The sequence below is a fragment of the Rhinatrema bivittatum genome, chromosome 5 (assembly GCF_901001135.1).
Source record: "Rhinatrema bivittatum chromosome 5, aRhiBiv1.1, whole genome shotgun sequence".
Classification (NCBI taxonomy): Eukaryota; Metazoa; Chordata; class Amphibia; order Gymnophiona; family Rhinatrematidae; genus Rhinatrema; species Rhinatrema bivittatum.
Genome location: NC_042619.1, coordinates 111,330,141 through 111,351,277, shown reverse-complemented (window position 1 = coordinate 111,351,277; position 21,137 = coordinate 111,330,141). Strand labels below are relative to the sequence as shown.

At 41.2% G+C, this 21,137-nt stretch overlaps 1 protein-coding gene across 1 annotated transcript in view; it reads left to right on the top strand.

Annotated features, from left to right (window-relative positions):
- The window catches only part of TRPC4 (transient receptor potential cation channel subfamily C member 4), a 544,275-nt gene that overhangs the window by 458,981 nt on the left and 64,157 nt on the right, over positions 1-21,137 (top strand). The window contains 3 exon segments of the mRNA XM_029602745.1: positions 16,592-16,852; positions 16,855-16,916; positions 18,229-18,424. Coding sequence (XP_029458605.1) covers positions 16,592-16,852; positions 16,855-16,916; positions 18,229-18,424 — 519 coding nt within the window.

Here is a 21,137-nt window from a genome sequence, read left to right as displayed (position 1 = left end):
GTGGACATTGTTATTGTAAACAAAGACCATTGAAGGTTTTTAGGTCTTCAGTAGCTTGAAGCTAAATAGTCTGAGTCTCAAAAGATTTTATTGAACTGACCAGTTTTTTGGTTTAAGTGCTCATTTCTGTGAGTGTTGTGACAGTAGCAGACTGAGAGATGCAGTCATTGTAATGCCCAGGCTACAAGGTGGCTATAGAGGGAGGAATGACCAGATTCTGCTACTCTTTCAAGTAAAGGCATCCAAATTATTCCTTGGATCTCCCCCTTGCAGGCTCCCTTTTGTTCTCAACTATGTCGTCTTATGCCAAAATTTGAGAATTGCTATTCACAAGACAGATTATTCTAAACATTACTCATTTCAGTTTCAAGCTGTCATTGATCTCTACATACACCTTATTTGGAGTATATTATTTCTCTCATTTCTTTCCTCTGCATTGAAAAGAATCCCCTATGTTGTCATGTTTTCTGTATAACCCTTAGAAGACAGAAGCAATAGTCGGAAGAAAAGGAGTATGCTCAATTTAGCATGCTTCTGCTATTTAGCTTCCCCTCAGTAAGTAATATGCTCATGCTCAAACTATTTAAGAAATGCATTTTTATGTTTCCATAATAGGAGAATAATGTGATTACACTATTGGAAATATTTTGTTTACTATGCCCATACTAAATCATTTTGCATCACTTGTTAAATGGCGTTTTTAATGTGCATGTTTAATTTTTTCTGGCACATTTTTATTGCCTAAGCCCCAATGTGATAATAATAATTGTAAACATAGGAATTAAGGAGCAGTCTTCTGGCTGTGTGGTTGTAGTGATTAGTTAGGTCTGGATCTCCTGTTCACTAAGGCCTGTATAGTTTGGGTATGTTGTGGAGGTGATTCATTCAGATATCCTTTGGAGGAAGGATGATATCCTCTATAAAGGTGATTCTTTCTGAAATACAAATAGCATTAAAGGATTCAACTTCAGGAGTGACTTCCTAGACAGTCCTACCTATACCAGCACAGAGATATATGCCCTCTGGGGATAGGGAAATACCTACAGTACCTGAATGTAATCTGCTTTGAAGTGGCAAAAAGCATAATACAGAAATCTAAAATAAATAAATAAATAAATAAATATGCATCATCTAAGCAGCCATGTTGAAATTTAGGGAGATGAAAATGGGTAGAAGCTTAAGCTCTATATTCAGTAACTGGCAAGTGACAAGATAATCCTGTTAAAATTAACTAGGTAACTTTAACCAGTATATTCAGCAAGGCATAGCCACTGTTGGATATACTTGGTTACTTATGTGGGGGACCTTCTCTCAGTGGTCTCTGAGGATTTGATAGGATGGATCATCCAATATATCCTTGTGTGGAGAACTTGGTCACAGAGAGGTTTGTAATATCTCCATGGGTTTGACTGGGGACAAGGGTGCAACTGGATAAATTGAACACTCTGGGGATTGAGAGTATTCTGAAGGGGCAGGAGGGGGAAGTGAAGGTCCACACCCTGATTTGGCTTGTTGTTTAAACCTCTATGCTCTCAGCTCATTTAGTTCTAACGTGGTTTCAGATAAAGTCATTTTAGGCTTATCTAGCAAATCTTTCAGCTCTGTCCTAATAGGTTTTTCTTTTCTAATATAACATTCTTGCCACCAAGAATAAAAAGATTTCTACTGGTAATCAGGTCTTTTTTCATCTGCTGCTAGCATATCTCTCAAATGTTTAATTCTATCAAAATAAAAAAAATCCTTCTAATGGAAATTACAATTTAGGAACTTCCTGGGCCAAAGAAATTCCATCTTTTAAGATACCTGACATCCAACTTAGAGTAATGTTCCCAAATATAATGGGCAGGGGTATTTGGGGAAAGTTCTGGGATATCTTTAGAGTCTCCGGACCCCATGGCTGAAAAATCTAACCCACTCAAAAGTATCTTTAGCATATCACAAGCAACAAAAATCAATCAATCTCTTAAATTTAGCTGGGTACTTAGCCACATAACGGGGATGTTCAGAGCAGGGACAAATTTAAACAGTGGGATTTGTCCAACTATGTCCCAAATTAGCTTGACAATTCATTTTGAATATGGACCCCAGAATGCTTGCCATATTAAATATTACCATCTATAAAACTCAGTCAACAGCAGAACCATAGCTAGTATATGGGTGTTATGCACCAAACACGCTAATGGCGCTTCTCCATGGTCACAAGAACACTATACATAAATTTTGTAGAAAGTATAATTTTTTATTGAGCAATATAAGTATTCTTGGGAGATGCTGGATACCATTTCTCTGACAATCTGACCAACCAGCATTTCATCTGTATACATGAACTGATCCTTCTTTTATAGGTAAAATACAATACAGTACTAGGTCAGAAATTATGAAGTTGTATGACCACCTGGAGTATCATTTACATAGATTGTCATGTCAACAGCATGATAGAGTATCCCTATATTACCCTGACCAGTTCTCTAAGTTGGGGCCCATTTACCATCACTCTTTAGATATTTATTTATTTAAAAGTTTGTATATACCTCACAATAAGGCATTTATATGTCCATCTAGGCGGTTTATAAGTATACAAACATAATTTAAAAACAGAAATAACACAAAATTTGGCCTCTGGGATTATTATGTTCATAGTATTATATCTGCAGTTATTATGTTCTATAAGCATTATTAAACAGATATGTTTTTAGCATTTTTTTAAACTCTTTATGATTTGATATCAACCGGATTTGTTCAGGAAGAGTGTTCCACAATGTCGGACCTGCTATAGAGAAGGTCATTTTCCGTATTAAACCTAAACTGACAATTCTGACTGATGGGATTTCTAACAAACATTTGTCCATAGATCAGAGTTGTCTTGACAGTTTATATATTCGCAGCAGAGAGCAAAGCCATACTGAATTAGGGTTATAGAGTAGGTTGTGAATATTGGACAGAATTTTGTATGTGATGTGATGGGTTATAGGGAGCCAGTGCAGATGTCGTAATATAGGTGTTATGTGTTCTTTTTGTGACAAATTGTAAAGCATTTGCGCTGTTGCATTTTGGACCAGTTGTAGAGCGTGTATTGTGGATAATGGTAGTCCTAAATAAATTGCATTGCAGTAGTCTAAGTTTGTTAAGATCAGTGCTTGTGTGACTGTCCTGAAGTCAGACAGTAGTAATAACGGTTTGAGTTTTTTGAGCATGTGTATCTTAAAAAAAGATTTTTTAACTGTTTCAGAGATGTGTTTAGACATTGATAATCTTGAGTCTACGGTTATACCTAAAATTCTTGCATGTTGATAATCTTTGTTCTGTTAAAATCTTGCTGTTCAGGGCAATCTTTATATCTTAGGCTGTGTTTACAGATGCCCCTGTTAATGTTGCCCCTATAACCAACATTCTAGCCTGAGGTTCTGACTGTTGCCTTCTGCTCTTGTGACCCTATAATTAGGCATCGCAAATTGTCACCAGCTTCAACTGCTATCCAGGTGTCCTTGAATTTCCTCCAGGTCAGGCTCAGTAGGGCATTTAAAGTTCACATAGCCAGAAAGGCTAAGATAGCAGAGGATTCTGGGTCAGCTGCTGTCTCCATGTTGATCTCAAGCTCAGGCACACATATCAGGGGGAGGATACACATGGGGGCAGATTTTTAAAAAGTACGTGAGCGCGTACTTTTGTTCGTGCACCCAGCGCAAACAAGAGTACGCTGGATTTTAATAGATACATGGGTAGCCGCATGTATCTTTTAAAATCCGGGGTCGGCGCACGCAAGGCTGTGCAAAATCGGCAGCCTGCGCGTGCCGAGCCGCACAGCCTGCCTCCGTTCCCTCCGAGGCCGCTCCGAAATCGGAGCGGCCTCGGAGGGAACTTTCTTTCCGGTGCCCCCCACCTTCCCTTTCCTTCCCCTAACTAACCACCCCCCGGCCCTAACTAATTCCCCTCCCCCACATTTATTGAAAAAGTTACACCTGCCCGAGGCAGGCATAATTTGCGTGCACCAGGCTGGCTGCGCGCCATGTTCCGGTCTGGGGGCTGGTCTGGAGGCCAAGGCCACGCCCACGGAACGCCCATGGGCTGGAACCACGGCCGTGGCCCCACCCCCAGAACGCCCCCGATGTTGCGCCGGCCACGACACGCCTCCAACACGCCCCCGACATGCCCCCTAGGAAAGCTCCGGGACTTACGCATGCCCCGGAGCTTTGCGCGTGCCGGCAGCCTATGCAACATAGGCTCGGCGCGCGCAGGAGGAGCTTTGGGCAGGTTTTCATGGGGTACGAGCATATCTTATGCACGTACCCCTTTGAAAATCTGCCCCATGGTGTGGAAGCAGTGGGCACATCTTTGAGTGTGGCATAGACTGAACTGTCAGAGTGATTTATCAGCAATAAGGATTTAGTCTTTCTGGACAATAGGGATGTGCATTCATTTCTAACAAATGCAAAAAACGTATCAACTGAGGTCATTTGTTGTTTGTTCTGAATGGAACAAACCAAAATTAGCCTCCTACAAAAATATCTGAACATTTTCAGGTTTTTTCATATTTGTGCATAGAAAAATATACGGGCCTCTGGGAGCCATGGCTGATCCTCCCCAAGCCAAATGGCACAGCGGCCTAGCCCTGAGCCAGGCCTGAAGCTGGGACTGAGGCCCTTCCCCCTCTATTTGCAAGTGTCGGGGCCAGGGAGGTCCCACCCCAGTTACCTCGTTCTTGGATTCTGGTTTGAAACAAGCATGAGTGATGTCCAGCCACATACACCTGGGTCCCAGCACTTTCAAAATGGTGCCATCCTCCTGGAGGATGGCACCAAATGATATCACTTCAGTGCCTTCCACTGGTGCAGCTGGCAGCATTTTGATGTATGGATATATATCAAAATAGTGCTGACCACACTGGAGGTAGTGCCAAAGTAACGCTACCTGGCACTATTCCAGGCAGATGTTTTGGGTGAGCAAAGTTTAAGACATACTGGTAGACAGCAGGCATACTGCTCTAAATTCTACTCTTATTGATAATTCATGTCTTACATGGCAGTTTTTAAAGGAATACGCGTGCGCCCATAAATGCAATCATCGGCACGCAAGTGTAGAGAAGCTGCAATTTTAAATAGTGCTCGCAAGTATGCGTGTTTCTTTTAAAGACCCTTCATGTGCGTATTTCGGTTAGGGCTTTAGCTGTTTTTACGCACATATGCAGGCGGATTTTAAAACTTGATCATGCAAGGGAAAAAACACAATTTTTTCAAGTAGTCCATCAGTTTGCCCACTTCATATTGAGGTCTTCAAGATCCCTCTGTGTCTTCATCCTGCAAGCCCCCTACTTGATACTGAACCCTCATGCTATACTAAATGCCTTAAAACTCACTATCGCCAGACTTGCTCCTCTTCAGGATCAGAAATAAATTTACTTGGATATCAAGCTGATGTGTGCCATGGTCACCTTTTTAAAATGCAGACTTATGCATATAAGTCTTGGCACTGCCAAGGAATGCCCATTCCCCACACCTTTCCTCCCCCTTCTTCTTCACATGCACACGGATGTGTACGCGCATACATTGCGACTTCTTAAAATGCGCGTTGCTCATGCAAGGCCTGCATATGTGCATATCTGGCTGTTTTTGCACAAGCAACTCTTTTAAAATCAACCCATTAGTGTGCACTCGACAATGGGTTTCTAAATACTCTGCAATAGCCTTATGCATCATGAGTAAAACTTAAATATGTTAACTCAATTATTTCAAGTACTTACCAACCTTAAAAATTCCTTATTAATCTGTATTCATTTATTTTATATTTATTACATGTAAAAAGCAAAGAGCACATAACAGCATCAGATCCAATCATGTAATAAAACAAATAATCATGTTTTCTTTCATGAATCCTCTTTCTAAAAAGGACGAGAACATTATATCTGCAATAAAATAGCAATAATCATAATAATCACAACAAGGGTACAGAACACAGCTAGGGCAATTTATATTACAACCCAAAATGCAAGAATATATATTCTAATTCTTGTTTCACCTCAGCAAACCAAAATCCCTCCACTGCTAAATAATTTTTTAAATAATACAAACTTCTGCAAAAAAAGGACACCTAGACACTTGCCATACCATGCAATAACTGTACTAACTCTCAAAACTCAACAACACCAACCACATCTAAGAAAAGGCAGCAATGCATATATCACACCAGGTCCTAGAATACAAATAGGGGTGTGTAGGTTAAAAAAATGTATGTTTTTCAGTTCATTTTCAGGGGGCGTTTCCCCATGAATTTTGTTTCATTTAATGTTTAATTCATTTTTTTTTTTAAAAACATGTATCAAATATTTAAAAAAGGAAATGGGGCCTCCCAAGGCCTCCTGTCCTCACCATCCATTCTTCCCACCTAGGCAAATGCCAGGGCCAGGATTCCCCTGGCACCCACTAACCCAGTCTGGTGGAAATCTGCATGCAAACCTTAGATCCAGATCAAAGTGTCAGCCTTGCATAGGTCTAGGCCACGGTAGGTCCATGTGACCTCATCCTAGGCTTTATGAAAGGCTGAGGCTTGGAGGACTGGTCGAGATGCCTCAGCCTAAGCCTGACAATGGTGCCTAGGCCAGATGCTAGAGCCTTGGCCTTGGCCAGGTCCCGACGCCTGGGCCTCAGACTAGACCAGAGCTCAAGCCAAAGTCCAACACTGGGCCCAGTCCAGGGGCTGGGTCCCGACACCTGGGCCAAGGCCCAGGCCCAGACCCTAAGCTGGGTCCTGCTCCAGATACCAGGTCTTGATGCCTGGGCCTCAGCCGAGACCAGAGCCTCGGCCCAGGCCTGACACTAGATCCTGGTCCAGAAACTGGGACCTGATGCCTGTGCCTCATCCTAGGTCAGGGATAGCGAACCCCTGTCCTTGAGTGCCACAAACAGGCCAGGTTTTCAGGATATCCACAATGAATATGCATGAGAAAGATTTGCATGCACTGTCCCCACTGTATGCAAATCTAGCTCATGTATATTCATTGTGGATATCCTGAAAACCTGGCCTGTTTGAGGCACTCAAGGACTGGAGTTCGCCATCCCTGTCCTAGGCCAATGCTTGAGCTCATGCTCGATACTGGGGCTCATTCCAGGGGGCAGGGTTCCAATGCCTAGACCTTGGTCTATAGTCAGGCCTAATCCTAGAGGCCAGAGCCCAAGCCTCCTTGGATTCTTCTGTCTTCTTTCCTCAGTCTTCTTTCTTCAAATGACACCATCTGCTGAGGACATGTCGGAGTACATAAACTCAGTAAGGATAATTGCAGTACTGCAAAATGGTGCCCTCCACTGAAGGGGATACGCCAGAGTTAATTTACTTCAGTGCATCCTCAGTGGATGACATCATTTGACGAAAGAAGACAGAAGACTGAAGACTCCAAGGACTCCTGGGCTCAGGCCTTGAGACCTGAGCCTGACCTTGGCTGAGATTCTGGCATCAGCTCCTGGCCTTCAAGCTGCACCCCGGATTGGGCCTGGGCCTGGACCCTGGCCTATGCTGAGGCCCAAGTGTTGGGAACCGGCCTCCAGATGGGGCCATGGCTAAGGCCTAGGCCCAGGCTCTGGAATAGGCTGAAGCCTATGTCTCGGAATCCAGCCTCCAGTCTGGGCCCTAGCATCAGGCCAAGGATTAGGCTCAATCCCAGGTGTCAGAAACTGGTTTCTAGACTGGGCCCTGGCTGTTGTGGCTTCCAGCCGCGGCAGGCCTCGGACAGTCCCCACTATCTTTCCTGCCACCACCCACCGCCGCAGTCCAGCAAGGCATGGACTGCGGCGGTGGGTGGTGGCGGTGGGTTGCCATGTGGTACCTGAACAAACAAGGGGGGGGGGGTACAGGCTCTCATCTCCTTTGCAAAGAAACCACACAAATTTGGGACAGGACCCTGATACATTCCATGTACTCCGGGCCACTTATCTGGCAGGCATACACAACATAGTTGCAGACCGCCTTAGTCATCAGTTCCAACCCCACGAGTGGTCCCTGGATCCTTTAATAGCGACCAAGATATTCCAACGTTGGGTTCAGCCAACACTGGACCTCTTTGCATCCAAACTGAATCACAAAGTGGACAGATTCTGCTCCCTGCACAAACAGAGAAACCAGTTAGCCATGGATGCCTTTGCTCACCCCTGGAATTCAGGTCTTCTATATGTGTATCCCCCAATGCTGCTCATAACCAAAACTCTAGTGAAGCTGCAACAGGACAAAGGGTCAATGATCCTCATAGCCCAGTATTGGCCTCGACAAGTATGGTTTCCCATACTCCGCGAACTCTCAATCAGGGAACCAATTCACCTGGGCACAGCACCCACTCTCATAACTCAGGATCAGGGCAGGTTGAGCCATCCCAACCTCCAAATCCTATCTCTCACAGCCTGGATGTTGAAAGTTTGATCCTACAACCACTCAATCTTTCAACTAATGTCTCTCAAGTGCTCGTAGCTTCATGAAAACCTTCTACATGAAAATCCTATTGTTGTAAGTGGAAAAGATTCACCATGTGGTGCACGCAGAAAAGTATTGATCCCTTTTCCTGCCCCACATCATTTTTATTAGACGATCTCTGGCACCTTTCAGACTCTGGTCTACAGACTTCGTTGGTAAGGGTACACCTGAGTGCTATCTCAGCTTACCACAAGGAAGTAGGGGATGCCCCAATTTCAGCGCAACCCATTGTCAATAGGTTTAATTCAACTTAAACCTCCTTTGCGGCCACCAGTCACAGAATGGGACCTTAATGTGGTGCTAGCATGGCTCATGCATTCTCCTTTTGAGCCCATAGATTCATGCGATGTTAAATTTCTTTCATGGAAAGTTCTGTTCCTAGTAGCAATTACATCTGCTAGAAGAGTTAGTGAGTTACAAGCACTTGTAACATACTCACCCTATTCCAGGTTCCTCCATGACGGAGCGGTACTCCGTACTCACCCTAAATTCCTTCCCAAGGTAGTTACTGACTTCCACTTGAATCAGTCTATAAATTTGCCCACCTTCTTTCCAAGACCTCACTTGCACCAAGATGAAAGAGTTTTACACACCTTAGACTGTAAACGCATGCTAGCATATTATCTAGAACGCACTAAAGTCTGTAGGGACTCTACCCAGCTCTTTGTTTCTTTTGATAAAAACAAACCGGGTAAAGCAGTGGGCAAACAAACACTCTCTAACTGGCTAGCAGATTGTACAGACTTCTGCTATGAAAAAGCAGGCCTTTCTCTCCAGGGACAAGTAAAGGTGCACTCAGTTAGAGCAATGGCAACCTCAGTAGCACACTGTCATTCTGTACCAATTGCTGACATCTGCAAGGCTACAACATGGAGCTCTCTTCATACCTTTGCAACTCATTTTTGCCTGGACAAGGAAGGACAACAAGATTCAGCCTTTGGACAATCTGTCTTAAAGAACTTATTTCAAGTATAATCCCAACCTCTTAGAGACATCCCATCACCACGACAGGCCCATCTTGACATCACCAGAAAAAGATCATTCTCTGTCATTGGACCAGTCTTATGGAACGCATTACCAGACTCTTTAAGATCCATATCCAACTCCAAACACTTCAAAAAATCCCTAAAAACACATTTATTTCAATCTGCTTTCCATATATCACACACTAAATAACATAACTACTTCCCCATCACACAGGGCACAACATTATTATATATTGATTTATTTTTTATGTAAACTATTCATTGTTTTAGATTTTTATTTTTATTATATATTTTTGTAATTTTGAGCTTTTATAATTTGATAATCTTTATGTTCTTTTAAATTTAAATCTTTATTTACATTTGTTTTTTTTATTTAGTTATGTAAACCGTTTTGATTAAACACTGTTTGTAAAGACGGTATACAAACACTTTTAAATAAAATAAATAAATAAACTCCTTCCACATCCAACCTGCTGTGATTTCAGGCTGCTTCATTTTTCCAACAGTATGCCATTTGTTGTGCCTGTTGCACAAGTTGTACACAGTTGGTCCAATTCAATGAAGATTCAGCCTGTAGCTTGCTAATCACCCATATGTGAGGACTATCATCCTGCTTGCCCTGGGATAAAGCAAAATTGCTTACCTGTAATAGATGTTATCCCAGTACAGCAGGATGTAGTCCTCATGAAACCCACTCACCACCATGCAGAGTTGGGTCCAAAACATTTTATTATTTTAATTTTGCTAACGCTTATTGCTACAAACGAGACTGAAGGGAGACCCCTGTGGCTCAAGGGATCATGACATGCTGGGCATGCTCAGTGGGCTCAGTGTGCCAGTCAAAAGTTTCTAGAAACTTTGACAGAAAGTTTTCTGTGATAGGGCTCCGTCCAGTGACGTCACCCATATGTAAGGACTACATCCTGTTGTCCTGGGATAACACCTATTACAGGTAAGCAATTTTGCTTTCCTGTTCCTGCCTTGATCCTGATCCTGGCATCGTTCCTGCTTCTGCTCCAGTCTTTGTGTTCCAGAGTCCTGTCCTGGTGTTCCTGCTCCTGCTTTCCTGCCCGTGCCTTCGTTCCTGTCTCAGGTCTTCTCCTCGTCCTCCAGTTCCTGTGATCCCATCCTCAGCTTGATCTCCTGGATTGACCTCGGCTTGCCTTCTCGTCTCTGTTCATCTGCTGCCCGTCTTGACCCTTGGCCTGGTTCTTTGTCCTTGCTTGCCTGATACCTGCCCAGAATCTTTGGATTGGACTCTGTTTTGCACCTTTGCTGCCTGCCCTGCCCCGGATCCCTGCCCCAGTCTTCGTCCTCAGCTTCACCATCTTCTACGAGGCACCCGCACCTAAGTCCTGCCGGCCCCGGCACCCAAGGGCTCAACCTGCAGGGAATGAGGTCTGGTATAGGTGAAGCTCCTGCCAGATTGTCCTCACCAGCTCCACCTGCTGGAGGCGAGTTCCTCTGGGGGCAATCCCTCAGTGGTTACATCATCACTCATCCTGGTCCAAGGGTCCACAACCATAACACTGGCATCAGGCCTGGGCATGGGCTCTGGCCTACGTCTTGACCCAGACATCAGTATCTATCCTCTGAACCACGTCCAGGTGTCAGGTCTGGACCATGCTCTGGCCTAGGCTGAGACTCAGGTGTCAGAACCAAGCTTTCATATTGGATCCTGCCATCAGGCCTGGGCCTGGACCCTGTTCTTGTTGTAGGCCAAGGTCCAGTTGGCACCCAGCCTTGGCTTACATGTGGTCAAATATATAGTATGAATTGGCCCCTTTGTGAAAATCTTTGTCACAGTCAGAAATGGTCTTCCACCAATACATATTTCAAAATGTTTGAAAATATATGATGAATATACAACAAATTGATTTTGACCAATTTGTAATGCATTAATTGTAAAAGCAAAGCAAACAAAACACCTCAAAATGAATCACTGATGATTATATCATCCACCAAAGTGGTTGTTTAGGTGGAGACTTACAAACACTACTGCAATCATGCCATAAGACTGTAAATCAAATAGGATCCTTTGAACAGTGCCATTTCTGTCTATGCCTTGCTGTCATGTTTTATGTCAAAGGGCATTTTTAATTTTGAAATTAGGGTATGGTTGCTTGTATTCTATTTTTACTCTGGTGGAGAATACTTTATGAAGTGATTTTGTGTAACACAAGATTGCTGCTTCATACTGACAACATTTTGCAAATACTATAGATCAGTTCAGATTTAAGAACATCCTGGAGTGGAAACAGCAAATAGCAACTAAGATAAGTGGCAATTTAATTTCTTTGTTTAGCTCTTCTTTTTCTTAACAGTTCACCCAAGTGATAAATGGGTCATGGGAGACAATTTGACCATTTAGGGGCATAGGAGAGGGAGTAATTTATTTTATTTATTTAATAGGTTTTATATACCGTCGTTCGAGGGTACATCACAACGGTTTACAATACCAAACATAAAACAACTAATAAAACAGTATATAAAATTACATTAAACAACTGACAGGCTGCGTACCGCAGTTTACAAGCAGGATTCCAAATATAAAACAAGACAATATTTTGATGCTCTGGATGTTAAAGACCCTCTTTTTGATCTTCCAAATAGGCTCTCTCAAAGAGCCAAGTTTTGAGGCCTTTTCAGAATTTCCTTAACTCAGTTTCTAGCCTTAACTCTGCAGGCATGGTATTCCAAAGGCTAGGACCCGCAATGGATACAACTCTTTCACGCACCAAAAACAGATGTGCAGTGTTTAATGAGGGAATATGGAGTAGGCCTTTGTTCACTGACCTCAATGACCTGCTCGGGGTATGTAGTCGAATTGAGAAGTTTAACCAGTCGGTTTTCTGACCATATATTACCTTGTGAAGGATTCAACAAATTGTGTACCATATTCTTTGAGTAATCGGGAGCCAATATAGTTGTATCAATATCGGTGTAATATGGTCTCATTTTTTACAGTTTGTCAGAACTCTAGCTGTGGAGTTTTGTAACACTTGCAGAGGATGTAGAGTGGTTTGGGAAGGCCTAATAGTAATGAGTTGCAGTAGTCCAGTGAGGAAAATATAAGAGCTTGTAGGACCGAATGGAAATCATTGGGGTCTAATAAAGGTTTTAGCAGCCTTAACATCAACAATTTGTAATAGCCTTCTCTCAATTTAGTCACGATGTGTTTCTTAAAGTTTAAACCACAGTCAATAGTTATCCCTAAATCTCTTACTGACTCAGCCAGAGTTAGTTTGATGTTATTTGGCATGTTTAGTGTATTGTTCGGAGTCTCTTTTGGTTTCCTGTCCAATAATATGATCTCAGTTTTTTCCATGTTCAGGACGAGTTTCATGTGACTCAACAGTTGTTTAATTGCTGTCAAATACATGGTAATTAGTTTCATTAATGAGATTTTTATATTTGTTCAACAGGGATCTGCATACACCTAATGTCTGAGTATTTTTGTTTTTTCTCCAATTTTTTTCAAGTTTTCTTAATAGCGTTTTAGCTTTTTTGCTGTTACAGTTGTACCATGGTTGAGATTGTCTCTTATTCTTTAACAATTTTGATTTCAATGGATTAATTTGTTCCACGGTTGCTTCAGGCATATCAAACCATGAGGTAGTGGCTTTCAAGCAATCAGTTTGATCTATATTTATAAAGTTTTTTTCAAGTTCAAGAGTTAAATTTTCTGTGTTGTATCTAGGACGGTATGTAATCAATTGTTCAGGCTGGCTTAATATGTTATTGTTCATTAAGCCGTGAACTTTACACTTAATCAGGACATGGTCAGACCAAGGTACTGGCAGAAACAAGCTATCGTACATTTTAAATTTATTTTGATTTATTAAGACCAGATCTAGGGTGTGGCCAGCTCACTGAGTAGGTCCCTGAATTAAGTGCCGATAACCTAAGCTAGCTAGGGATTCTAAAAATGTAAAGCAGGTAGTGGATAATGGCTCTTCATCTATATGGATATTAAAGTTCCCTAAGATGATTGAGAACTTATCAGGATTTAATGAAGTTGTCAAACACTCAATTAACGGTGAAATGTTGTGCTCGAGTAGCCGGGGGGGGGGGGGGGGGCAATAAATTAGACATATTTGCAAGGAGCTGGATTCGAATATACTAATTTCATAGGGTTCATCGATGTCAGTAAGAATCAATTTTAACTTTAAATCATTTTTTGCGATTAACATAAGCCCGCCACCTTTCCATTTCGTTCTGGGGACAGAGAGGGTGGTATACACGTCGTTTGATAACTGGTTCACTATCACTGAGACCTGGGATTTCAGCCAGGTCTCAGAGATAGCAAAACAGTCAGGTTTTTGGTCAAACAACAAGTCAGTAATAATAGCAGTTTTTTTTGTTAGTGCCTGAATATTAATCAGAAAGAATGTTAGTAAACATATATTGTTACATCTTTGATAATTCATTATAGTAATTGGAGTTAATATACGTTCACAGCAAGATCTAGCTTTTGTGAGTCTTGATTTCTTTGCAGTTTTATAGTTTGGAACTGAGTCTGATCTGTAAACCCCATTGTACATTCAGGTTGGAATCTTTTCGGCAGACAACATCATTGTCCAAATAATATCGCAATCTGTTGAGGAGACAAAAGAACACAGTTAGATAAAGTCAATACATGAATCGGAGCACGAAGGAGTGCACAAAGGGGCAGGCCTCTTTGTCATGCAATTTCTGGGACATGGCGTCCATGCTTATGACCTCTTCGGTGCCCTTATGATGTCATCAAGGAGCGGAGCCAGAAGCCAAAGGGGGAACAGCACGATGCTAGTCCAAGGGTCAGGCAGAGATGGGAGGACAGTGGAAATAAGCCTCTGTTGGTAGTGGAGGCAGCAGAATTAGTGAGCCAGGCAGGCAAAGCAGCAGGTTTTCTAGCCTGGGACCCGGCGTCCATGCCTTTGGCCCCTTCGGTGCCCTTATGATGTCATGAAGGGGCGGAGCCAGCAGCCGAAGGGGGAACAGCACGACACTAGTCCAAGGGTCAGGCAGAGTCAGGAGACAGCCGGAGGTAATCCTTTGTTGGTAGTGGAGGCAGCAGAGTTAGTGAGCCAGGCAGGCAAAGCAGCAGGTTTGTTACTTATAGGGATGCAAGTGACAGAGAGGCCTCTAAACTTCTTTTCCTCAGCAAAATCATAGAAAAGGCATTCCTTTTACAATTAAAACTTTTGCATGTCACTAACCACTTGGACCCTTTTCAGTTCTATTTCAGATCCCACTACAGCATAGAAAACTGCATCAGTTAGTCTTCCTGATGCCCTATGACTCTGCTGAGAGCACGGATAATCTGCCTTCCCTTGACCTCTCAGCTATGTTCGACACAATATAACGCATTAAACGCCTAATGGATTTAGGACTCACAATTCTAGCATTGGTTAGATTTAAATCCTTACTTCAGAAAGTCACTCAGACTGTCTCCCTGAGACAAGCATCCTTCATCTCTTCCTTTCTTCCTCCTATGCAGAGTACTAGCAGGATTCATCCTATATCAAACTCTATTTTACATCTATATTGCCCCAATCAGAGAGCTTCATTCTAAACCCTCTTATGCAGATGACATGCAGACCCAGACCATGCTATCACCAACCTAAACAATTCCCTTAAAATAATCTTGCTACATCACAATAAAGTATAACTAAACCCCACAAAATCAGAGGTACTATGGTTTGGAAAAAGTGACCACAGCCACATCCATTCAAATCCATAGACTGGACTTCATATTGGACTCCCAATTCACTATTGAATCCCAAATTCTATCTGTAACAATTCCACCTCACAAACTGTATCATTTCTGTCCCTTCTTAATGGTCCCACCATCACAACAGTGATCTAGACCTTTATAATTTCCGACCAGGACTACTGAAGCTCCCTCTATATTGGGCTGCCAAATAAGCAGATCCAATGCATGCAACTCATCAAAACTCAGCAGCACAAACATTTATAAATTTAAGTGGCTCACTCTACTCTTACATATCCTACGCTGGTTCTCAATAATCCCACGGTACTATATTTGAAGCCCTGGTCTTGGCCTTCATGGCACTTAATTGTCTAGCACCACCCTATCTCACAAACCAAATCATCCTATACACACCTGCCGGCCCACTGCACTCACTACCTCAAGCCTGCCTAGTAATACCAGCCCTGAAGGAAATGCTACTTTACTAGCACTAGGAAGATAACCTTATCAAGGTCAGTCCCCACCCTCTGGACCTCTCTTCCTTTAGACATCGGTCAAACCCCAGATCTTCTCATTTTCAGGAAGAAGCTGAAAACCTCACTATTTTTAGCAACCTATGGTCCACAGCCGGAATCTGGAACTCCTGACTTAGACTACTACAACATAGACCTCACAAATATACTCTGTACTTGCTCCATTAAATGTATCATCTTTTTTTGTATCTTTAATTGCACTGAGTTGCCTAGTACTCTTCTTGTGCTTCATTATATTTTTCACTATTGTCTTTTTTTTTGTATCTTTATTTGCCCTGACTTTCTATTACCTGCTGAACTGCATACTTGACGCGACAGTTTTGTTCTATGGAAACCGACTTGATTTGATATTTGTATCGAGAATGTCGGTATATAAAAATCCTAAATAAATAAATAAATAAATTACATCCTTGTTGTATTCTCATTTGCTTAAAACTCTAGTACTCCTGAACACCATACCTATTGTATAACCTCATTCTCTAATGTAAGACAATTTGAACCCTTGCCTGGAAAATCATGAGAAAATGATGATGGTGATGATGATTATAATGAGTTGATAACCTATTGTCTTCCTCCCCCATTGGGTCCTCTGCAGCCCATGCTAATCAGGTCTACATCTCTTGTCCCGTTATCAAGGGCTTCAGGGGCTAATGCAAAGTGCTGCCAAGTTACAAGGTTGTTTTCAGTTTACATCTTATTAAGAGGTTCTATGTTTTGTATATTTCTTGTGAACTACAGTGCAATATGTTTGTTAAAATCATCATATAATGCCTGTTTCTTGCCAGTTTCAACACCATTCTCCCTTGTACATAAAGGGCTCAAAATTAGGACTATAGGTAATTTCATGACACAGTTTTAGTACTAAACATACTATTTGACTGGTGAAAACATTAAATTACAATCTTTTCTTTCTATTGTGTTTCCAGTATCATGGAAAATTTAAGCGGAGTGACTGGGACATGTGGCACCCCACACTGGTGGCAGAGGCAGTCTTTGCAATTGCCAACATCTTCAGTTCCCTGCGCCTGATCCTATTATTCACTGCAAATTCTCACTTGGGGCCTCTGCAGATATCGCTAGGAAGAATGTTGCTAGACATTTTGAAGTTTCTATTCATCTACTGCCTTGTGCTGCTAGCATTTGCCAATGGCTTGAACCAGTTATACTTTTATTATGACACGCCTGGTACCCGAAAAAACGAACAACTGCAAAGGGATACGATTGTGAGAAACAAAACAATGCATTTTCAACGTAAGCTGCATAGCTTTTAACTCATATTTACCCTCACAGTATAGTACTTTTGCACAGGAAGGGGGATCAGAGAGGCCTGCTGAGGTCCCGGGTAATAATTTCAAATATTTTCAGTTTGTTCCATTTGAAACAAATAAAAAATGGCCTGTTTGGATTCAGATGTGCAATTTCTTTAAAATGAATGCGCATTCCTAGAAATCTTTGCTTTGCATCATAACCTGTTATACTGGATTTCATTGTTTATTATGGGAACAATTCTCAGACTGTTCACATTAAAATGAAGTCTACAGGTACATTTTACCCACAGATTTTACACTTAGCTTCAAAGTGAAAGTGCACACACACTTTTACTTTGAAATCTACTGTGGATAAAGAGTACTTGTGGACATTTGCACCTGCTCCTTGTGCAGGTATTCTTTGCATGGAAAACAACACACAAAGAGTTGAAAATTCAGTCTATATGTAATTTTTTTCTCCTTAGATATGCCCCAGGAAGCACCTCCTCTAAAGCAGCTAAAAGTACATGAGTTGTGTTGAGCACTATTAGCTGCATTGAGGGAGGGCAATTTCAAATGCTTTGTTGAATTGATTTTTGTATATCATATCTGCTGGCCATGCTGAATTTTAACCCAGAACATAATACTGAAACAATCTTGCAGGACCAAGCTGGGGGAGAAAGGAGTGTTATCACTGAGCAATTCTCAGAAAATTAGTTTGTATAAGTTTCAGCCTGGGCACATATCTGCAAAGTCCATAGGTACTTTATACCTGCAAAATTTGCCCATGTTTTCAACGTGAAAATAAGCACATGCTTTCACTTTGAAAACCGCCCATGGAAAATTACATGAACACATTTGCACTTGTTGCTTTGTACAAGTAATTTTCCTGACTAAATATATGCACAGATGTTTATGTTTTCAAAAGACTATATGCAATTACTTTCCAACCCTGGTACAGAGCATGTCTCACCCTACTGTGGGTAAAAATACATTTTTAGTGGCACAATGCACGTACTTTTATGTGCATAATGGATGGATAATTTCCAAAAAGTCCATGTCTATTGGTAAAACACTGTTTTACCAGGGGAAATGGCTTTGAAAATTACCCTCATGAAAAGCAAGATTTTTGTATGGGAGGAGGGGTAACTCACAGTTTTGAATTGAGCTATGAAAGCTATTAGTGACTATATCAAAAAAATAAGTAAGATGCACTCTTGGTTAAGTACATTGATTTGTAATATTGTACAGATGGGTATAATTTCTTATCAGTGTTAATGGCTGGATTATTTCACATAGTTTTATTCTTATTTCAGATTATTTGAAACATTGCAATCATTATTCTGGTCTATATTTGGACTCATCAACCTATATGTGACCAATGTAGAAGCACCTCATGAGTTCACTGAATTTGTTGGTGCCACCATGTTTGGAACCTACAATGTCATTTCTCTGGTTGTTCTGCTCAACATGCTCATAGCCATGATGAATAACTCTTACCAGCTCATTGCAGTAAGTTATCATTCATCCTCGTTAAGTTAATTTTAAAAATGTAATTATATGTAACTTGCTGTGTTTTGTCCAATCCATTGACTTTCTAAATAATAATCACACACAAAGAAAGCTATGGTCATAATGTTGGTGTGTTATTTATGAAAACAGACTAGACTGTGTGATAGATTCTATTGGACTAAGAAGATGTAGGTTTTCTTGCTTAAGGGTATGGATGTTTGTCACAAACTAATAGCAATAATTGTGCATATTGACCTCTATTGTACAATATTGGGAATAGCAAAAATATATGCAGATGAGTAGGACAGATTCCCTAGTCAATCTGAATTTATATTTGTAAAAATGCTGCAGGCTAGCTAACTCTAGGTATTCAGCTATATACATGGGTCAGGAATTTTACAGAACAGAGACTTTGGTTCTTATAGGTCTGATATAAAATTTGAAATCTTTCAGGTTGGTAGAAGATATTTACTCCTCTAAGAACATTCTGGGGACAATTTCCAAATGTCTGCAGCTAGTTACAAAGTCTGTGGGTACATTTTGCTGTGGACTTTGCACCAGTTCCCATAGGGAAAATAAATGCATATTCTTCCTTTCAAATTTTTTGGAGACAAATTAGAATACTAAAGAATAGTAATCAAAGGTATAAACTTGTAATGAAAAGGAAAATAGCAAATGGGCAGCTGCACAGACACTCATAGGGCCTCATTTTCCAAGGAGTTACCGCGTGTGATAATTCCGCAAATCGTGCTAACAGCAGTTAACGTGACTTTTGAATTTTTAATTTTGTATTCAGGGGGTGGAGTTGGGGCCTAGCAAATGTAAAGTAGGGAGGATTTATTGTGTGCCGCGAAACAGCTGCACTGTTAGCATGGCTCCTAACTACACCTCTTTCATTTGTGTTACAGCCTGGTAAAGGTTTATCGTGGTTCATGATGTTTCCTGACAGGCCTGTTTCAGTATGATGCAGGCTGAGAGAGAGAGAGAGACAGAACCTTACCATAGTGCTGCCTCCCTAGACAGGTATTTGTATCCCTATGGGAGGCCCACCTAGTAACTCGAGGTGAGGGTTAAGTATTAGTGTAGGGGGTTAGGGCCCACTTTCACATTCAACATGAGACATACCAACAGAACAGTGGTCTCTTGTGAAGATTTGCTGGCCTTCGGAGTGAGGAAACTCACTCCAAGATGAGATTTGTGCAATGTCTCTCCACCTAGCTTGTTGTTACCCAGGTAGAGAGTCCATCAAGCTAGGTGGAGAGAACATTGCACAAATCTCATCTTGGAATGAGTTTCCTCACACCGTAGGTCATCAAATCTTCACAAGAGACCACTGTTCTGTTCGTACGTCTCATGTTGAATGTAAAAGTGGGCCCTAACCCCCTACACTAATACTTAACCCTCACCTTGAGTTACTAGGTGGGCCTCCCATAGGGATACAAATACCTGTCTAGGGAGGAGGCCCTATGGTAAGTCTCTCTCTCTCTCTCTCTCTCTCTCTCTCTCTCTCTCTCTCTCTCTCTCTCTCTCTCTCTCTCTCTCTCCTCTGAGCCTGCATCATACTGAAACAGGCCTGTCATGAAACACAATATACTGGCAATGTAGCCCAAATTGGACTAATAGTGCAACTTGCAATAGCTGATATCACAATTTGCAATACACATGCTTATTAGCATAAGGTACACCCCTTTTTGGTATCGCATGCGATATTGGAAAATGAGGCCCATAGTTAGGGAACACTTCATTTTATTTTGAATTAGTTAGAATTCACAAACACAGCAAGAAATCCAGGGATGAGGAACTCACTGACCAAGTTTGCAGAAGAAGGAATGAGTAAGAGTAAGCAGCCTTCCTTTATTGATTTCTTAAGTTAGCATAGCAGGCATATAGAAGATGGACAGAGCCAGATGAATGACTTATGGATGGAAGACTCAGAAGATGCAGGCACCCAACACTTGCTAGCTTTGAGAAGCCATGAGCGTTCACATAACTTATGACACAGGATAAGACATCATTTTCAAATAATACAGTTTACATTAGGGAATAGACTGAGAAAAGGAGAAAAACATAATCATTTGATACTTATCTGAGTTGCTTGTCTGGGCTCCAGTAGTAAGAACCATGTTAAAAAAAAAAAAAAAAAAGAAAAGCATTTTAAAGAAAAGAATCATATTTTAGTATATGGTCATTGCTAAAGAAATTATATTAAAATAGTGGTAAAATTACTTATCTAATAATACTGTTGCTTGATACTGTATAAGCTTGTAATAAAGAAAAAGACACAAAGTTAACCTTTTGCAGGCAAGGGAATAATTATATTTTCCAGAGCTCTAAGAAAATGTAAACTTTGAAAAGTGAACTAAATTGAAAAGTATTAAAATTGTTTTTGCTAATTTACCTATTGTATTTACACTGAATGAGAAAATATTTCTTGAACTTCAATTTCCTTTTGCTAACTTTAAAAGCAGAGAGCAGACAAAAATTTGGCTCCCAAATTGGGGGTTTCTAATCTTTTTTTAATGAAACCTTTAGGTAAACATCATCAGAAGAGTGAAGGGCATCCAACACACTAAGACTATATCAATGTAGTACCACAAATGGCATGAATAATACAAAGAATTGAATATGGTAAAATGGCACCAACAGTGGCAAGAGTTTGCCACATTACCAAGAAAGGAAAAAAGTGGCAGCAAGAATGGTCAGAATACTCCAA